Genomic DNA, 6,744 nt, shown 5'->3' on the forward strand with positions numbered 1-6,744 from the left:
CCTCGGTGGAGATGGGAGTGTTGGACAGTTCAGTGTTTTGACCTTGCACTCGGCATGGGATTTGTAATTGGTGAGACCTGCCTGTCTTGTCAGCTGGGGCGATTTCTGTGCTCAGAAGCAGGTAGGTTTTAAAGTATAGTTAGGGCTTGAGATGAATAGAATTTACTTGTGCAGTGGTGGCTACGCTGCAGTTTCCCAGATTAAGCCACGTGTTGTAATGATAGTGTTTTGCAAGGCACTCTAGAAAATAGGCTAAAGACACCACAGAAAGAATTCAGGTCTTCGTGAGTAATTCTGCTCTGCCGTTAACGCTCTCTTCTTCCGTTGTTACTAAAAAAAAAAACAACAAAAAAAACCAAACCAAAACAAAAAAAAACCAACAAAAAAAACCCCAAAACATTCAGTGTATTTTTAAATCCTCCACTTAAATTTCGAGACTGGTAGCAGAGATCCTTTTTGACGCTACCCTTCTCCCATCTTTTCTGAAAGCTTCCTGATTGCCACCTTTATTTTTTCCCCTCCAAATCCCTGTGTAATACAGACAGTGGAGGAAAAAAAGCGTAGCTATTCCCAGACAGAAGGCACTCGCTTCCAGTGCAGTGGTAGTGCAGGCTGCTCTTTCCTTCCTAAGTGCTTTGGAGATCTCCTGGGGAAACTCGGAAACCACTAATCTCAGAATCAGCTCTGCTTCTGTACCATTATATATGTTGTTTCTTTTTACTTGTTTTGATGAGTAACATTTAAAAGCCGGTTTCTGACTGAGCTTATTTGGGCCTGCTGCTGCGGGCTAAGTAACCCCCACTGTAGGAATCCCTAAAGACAGAATTTGGCCTGCGTGTCCAATTGTACTGCTTTCAGACACAGTCCCCAGGGTTTAATTCAAATCGTGATGGAAGGAGCCTATTCCACCCCCCGGCACAGCTCTTGGTCCCGCTCTAGCTGGTCTTGTCCCCTTATTCTCCTTTAAGAATCCATCCAGAACCCCCTCTCTGCAAAATCACTGTGAAGACTCAAAGGGGGTTTGCAGCCTGCGATAACCTTCCCTGTAGCACAGCATCATGAATACGTGTGCCAGAATTACGATGTTTAACTGTCATGGGATCTGATAAGAAGCAAAGGTTTTTTGGAGTTTCCTGTAAAACACTGAAGTGGCGAAATCTTTCATTCCCTCCACTTTCGGCACTGTTAACGATTCATTTGCTACATGCCTCGTGGGTTTCTTTTTCATGTTTGTATTCAGTGAACATTAGAGTTCATTTTTATCTCCTGAGTAGTGTTGAGCTGTGACATTCTCCATCGTGACATTGTTGCGGTATGTTTTTATGCAATCCCATTGTCGGTCCTGCCAAAAGCTCATTCGATGCTGCTGTTGACGGGGGATAGAGGGCAGCGGTCCCGCTCTTTCTGGTCCTGCCCCGAAAAATGTCCTTGTGTCAGCCTGGGACCCAAGGTGCGTTTCCAGCGAGGCTTACGCCGTGGCGGGTTTGAAGCAAACCTGCGTTCTGGCTTTTCTGCGCTCCAGGAAAAAGCCCCTTGGGGCTGTTTCATGAGCGCGCTGTTTTGAAGGCTCATGTGTTTCATGACAGAAGTGACCTGCATCTCCGGGGACCTTAAACAGGGGAGTGACACACTGCCTCTCGTCCGTCTCTGCGCCGGTGCCTGGGCAAGGATAATTCTGGCTCTGTACGGGACTGTAAAGCCTTTGCCTAGATTTCTGACCAGTGGTTTGGGAGGAATCCTTTGCCAAGCGCGTAGTTGGATGGACTAAAATAGAACAGACTCCGAACCTTAAAAACTAAGTGTAGGCTTCTGCCTTTCTCCTTTTGGGCTTTTTATAATGAATGCATAGAATAGTTTCTCTCTCAAATAAAGAAGCAGCACTTGAACTATTCTTTTGTAAAATGAAAACACAACGAGTCTTTAAATAACACTTCTCATTCCACCTCCCGGGACATCCCGGGGTTTCCATATGTCTTAGTTGCCTGAAGAGCTGTGCTGCGGCCAGCTGCCTAGGGGCGGCTGTGTTTCAGCAGCTAGCAGGTGATGCCAGCTGAACGCACGTGGGTGTCTTCTGCGTGTTTCTGAATCAACGTCGATTCGTTGCTGAACTCTGGAAAGCATTTTATCTTGAGGAGGCGAAATGGAGCTTACTGTAGCAAAGATGTACACAGGCACAAGAGTCCATGCCATTATTACTGTAAAAATCACTGAAGCACTCCACTTAAAAATGTAACGGTTGATAGTGCCATACATTGCGATGATTATCTTTGCTCATCTCTTCCTGCTTCAATGATTTTATGAAGAGAAAAAATTTGCAAAACCATTCTAGCATTGCAGTTCACAGATGTGTAATATCTGTTACCTTCCTATCTGGACAATGAGGCGTCACGAGCAAAAAATTTATTAAACCTTGGATTTGTTGCTTTTAGGAGTCTCCTCTTCATATTCTGCTAGTAGTAATATACACGTGAATCATAGCTGAAATATAGAATCATAGAATCATTAAGGTCGGAAAAGACCCTTAAGATCATGGAGTCCAACCATTAACCTAGTACTGCCAAGTCCACCACTAAACCATGTCCTCAAGCACCACGTCTACCTGTCTTTTAAATACCTCCAGGGATAGAAACTCAACCACTTCCCTGGGCAGCCTGTGCCAGTGCCTGACTGCCCTTTTGGTGAAGAAGTTTTTTCTAATATCCAACCTAAACCTCCCCTGGCGCAGCTTGAGGCCGTTTCCTCTCATCCTATCACTTGTTACCTGGGAGAAGAGGCCGACCCCCACCTGGCTACAACCTCCTTTCAGGTAGTTGTAGAGAGCAATAAGGTCTCCCCTCAGCCTCCTCTTCTCCAGACCAAACCATCCCAGTTCCCTCAGCTGCTCCTCATCAGACTTGTGCTCTAGACCCTTCACCAGCTTTGTTGCCCTTCTCTGGACACGCTCCAGCACCTCCATGTCCTTCTTGTAGTGAGGGGCCCAACACTCAACACACTACTCGAGGTGCGGCCTCACCAGTGCCGAGTACAGGGGGACGATCACCTCCCTGGTCCTGCTGGCCACACTATTTCTGATACAAGCCAGGATGCCATTGGCCCTCTTGGCCACCTGAGCACACTGCTGGCTCATGTTCAGGCGGCTGTCAACCAAGAATGAATGGAAACCAAGTGAATGGAAACTACTGTAGTATTTAGGAGGTTGGAACCACAAAACCCAGTTTGAAATGTCTTCACAAAGGATTTTTGAAAAGATACTGCACGCAGTATCTTCATTTATGTAGGGTCTTACTTCTTGAAACACAGGTCCGTCATCTTGGGCATCTGGGAAGGAGCCACCTCCTTCCCTGAGCTGTGCATGGCATTTCCCTGGCTCCCGTTCTGGTCCCCGGCCCAGCTGTAAGTATGGGGCTGTGCACTTCTCTCTTTATAGAACTGGTCTTGAGAAGCGTCTTGCAGATGCAAAAGCTCACGTGGAGATGGGAATGAATTATCAAATGACTTTAAGGATCACAGAGAGGGATGTTCAGCAATGAAAAGCAGCAACATCAGAAAGCCAATAGGTAGCACTCATACAAGCGTGTTATTTGTCAGTTTAGAACAAAATCAGCTGTAGATGACTTAAAACAGGACTAGGACTGACTACGGAGTTCTGGGTGACCCGAAGAGCTATTGGTCAGGTAACTAAATTGAGCTTTTATTTGATTTGTGTATGTCAGCTGTGTTGTGTACGGTCTCTCAGGAGATCACCAGCTCTTCTCAGCAATGTGCGCTTGGACATGCGCGAGCCAAACTGCAAACTTGTCCTGGTACTGAGAGAAGGCTTTTATAGTGCCTCTCTGCATCAGTTCAATCACTATTTTCTCCAAAAATGAACTACTACGGAGCATTTTTTGAATGCTTTTGGACCCTTAACACGCTGAAGCGTGTTCCTGCTTGGTCTTGGAAAAGCCATTTCTGTTCCGCAGAGGGGCTCCCTGTTGTTTGTGGTAAGTGCAGAGCGGGAACCAAGCTCTGCAGTAGAATTAACTTGTGCTGGATGCGGAGCATCATACGAGGAATTTAAATTATTTATGTGCCTGATGGCTTACTTTTGAGCTTATCTTCAGCAAGCTCAGCTTTTTTGAGCCTGGTGTGATCGTAATGGGGCTTTGACACTCTCATGTGTGAGTCTTCTCCTTTAAGAAACGAAATAACAATAGCTTTAAGCCTTTTCCTGTATTTGGCTTTTCCAGGAAGTTTAGCACATTTGTATCTTTTGCTTCCGTTTCCTATTTTGCCTTTTGAACAGTGAAATCGTTGAACTCATCGCCTGACGCCCAGACTCCTTAGAGTTAGCTGGAAGCTGCTGTGCTTTCTAAAGTTGCTTACTTGAGACTTCCCATGCGTGTGCCCTATGTGTCATTTCTATAATAGAAAACTTACCCTCGTTCACAAAACTAGATAAAATATAATGTGAGTTTGTTTCTTAGAGCCATCTATTTTTGATAACTGATTTCATAGCCAGGAGAAACGTGGCAGATGTAGCCTACCTGTAAATCAGTGAAGTATTTATACAAGATGGGAAGAAAAAGGGAAATAACTCAAACTGAGGCAAGGGAAACAAGGAAAAGCTGTCAGACTGGAAGAAGTTTTATAGGGGAATTCTTCACAGTGGGGTCTGTACACCTATCTCGCTTATGTCTGCAGTAGTGATGGTAGCACGAGAATTAGGCGTGTAATAAACTTACAGAAGCAATAGGAAGAATTATGCAAGAAGGCGTCGGAGTTAAGGCCTGGAGTTAAAAAAAAAAGGGGGGGGGAAGGGGAGTAACTCTCATAGTACGATGTGCAAGCTCGTGTAGTTCTGAATTCATAAGGCGGCACTCTAAGAGCTCATCTGTTGAAAGTGGCAAAGGAGGATAGCTGGAGTTTTAGCTGGACACAGGATAAACAGGAGGCAAGAATAAGATGTGGCTGTCAGAATCCTAGCGTGTTTTGGACAATGTATTTTTACTATAGACGGGTAACAACTCATAGCATTGCACTGAATTTTGTTCATTTTTATTTATATATAGAGAGAGATAAAAATAACAAACTCAATCTGGTACAGAGGCAATTTCATGAAAATGAAAATCTTAGGGAAGCTGGCTTGCTTGTAAAGGTAAAATGAAGTCATACGGCAAAGCACAGGGGGAAAACGAAGTGAAAGGGTGATGCTGGCTTAAGGGTAATTAGGTAAAAACTGTCTGTTGGTAACTTTAGTCCAGATAGTAGGAAAAATTTCAAACCCTCGTTTGAGTAAGATTCTGAAGCAGTAGCATCAGCGACGACAAGAACTGTAAACGGCTTTTAGGCTAAAGCTTGATTGTTTCCAAAAGCGATGCGTGGGATGGTTGCCTGCAAGAGGACTGGACTCTGGCTCTGAAGCAGATTTCTCCCAGTTCCCTGGTACAGCTACACCTAAAAGCTGAGCTGAGTTTTGCTTGCGCTCCTCCAGAGATGTCGGTGCAGGGGGGCCACGTGAAGTAGTCAGCAGAGATTGCCTTTCTGCCTGTTTCCCCTGCCCTGGCTGTTAACACGTTGCAGTACTGTGTATCACGCAGAGAGATTATCTGACCTCATCTTTGCTCTGACTTTGGCTGGTTTAACTGAAAGATTCATTTCTGAGATAATGCAGTTTCTAATTTGCTTAATACTGTTCTGTTTCCAAATACCTGATTTCTTTGGCTTGGAGGCAGGAGTGATATTATTTCCTACTGAACAACCAAGCTGATATGATCTGTGTTAGCATCGTTGCAGTAGAAGGAAGGAAGAAAGGAGTTAAATGAATAGGCTCTTAAGTTATTGCTAAATTCTGCCTGCTTGCTTTTGGTTTGCTCAATAAATTGTATATTGTAGCAATGTGCCCCCAGCATCCTGGGTTGGACAGTCAATTACTTGTGACCATAAAAGCTGATAATCTCGTGGCCAACGATGTGAGCAATGCTTCCCTTTTCAGTTTAACAGAAATTGCTCAACAGCTGCAGCACCTTCCTCCCCTTCCCTGTGCAGTTCAGCAGCACGCGGGCGCCTGGGCAGAAACGGCCGGTCGCGAGAGCCGCGGCACGAGGGAAACCTTTCCAGCTCTAGCCAGCCATTCAGATCTCATCCAAATCGCCAGGAAAACCACAACTGCTGTCACCTCGGGGCTTGTTGGAGGGTTTCTGCAATGGGACTACGTGACTCAAACCCAGTTCCTAGTCAGTAAATCCCTCATCTACAAAGCAACTGTCAGAGATGGTGTTATTTCATGTACTTCATCATCCAGTGAGCCAAAACATACAGGCTTAGGAAAATATAGGTGTCTGAATTCAGCTTTAAAGGAGGGGTAGCCCAAAGGCTAGAACTTTGGGTAAATGTATCATATAACTTTGATTACTTCCTCCTTACCTCTGTTGAAGGAGAAAGGCTTGAATTTATCTCCCCTTTTGTAAAGGTGGAAGGAAGAGGGGCATACATAACATCGGTCATTTACGGGAATCTCAAAGCTAAGTGGGATGACATTCTGAGACCAGCAAGTTTATGCTGCCTCAGCCTGCATATAAAAGTTGTCCGTCTCTGTGTTGTGCTCTTCAGGGCGCAGAGCTCTGGAAAACGTGCAACAGCAATGCAGACCCGTACTCCAAGCTTGCTGGTAGGCGCGGTTAAAACATGCATGCATGCTTGCTTTAAAAACGTGTGTGTACCTTCTGCGTGGCTGAAGAGAACACACTGAAAAGATGTAATTTA

The 6,744-nt window shown here is 45.1% G+C and overlaps 1 protein-coding gene across 1 annotated transcript in view; it reads left to right on the plus strand.

Moving 5' to 3' along the window:
* Window positions 1-6,347, plus strand: part of LOC148051503 (uncharacterized) — a 163,896-nt gene extending 157,549 nt beyond the window's left edge. Inside the window, exon 5 of the mRNA XM_087736853.1 lies at window positions 5,975-6,347. Within this exon, the coding sequence (XP_087592979.1) occupies window positions 5,975-6,347 (373 nt within the window). The remainder of the gene's footprint in view (window positions 1-5,974) is intronic.
* Window positions 6,348-6,744: the final 397 nt, after the last annotated feature.

The sequence above is a fragment of the Nipponia nippon genome, unplaced genomic scaffold (assembly GCF_047370975.1).
Source record: "Nipponia nippon isolate SJK-2023a ecotype South Korea unplaced genomic scaffold, ASM4737097v1 scaffold_6, whole genome shotgun sequence".
In the NCBI taxonomy this organism is placed as follows: Eukaryota; Metazoa; Chordata; class Aves; order Pelecaniformes; family Threskiornithidae; genus Nipponia; species Nipponia nippon.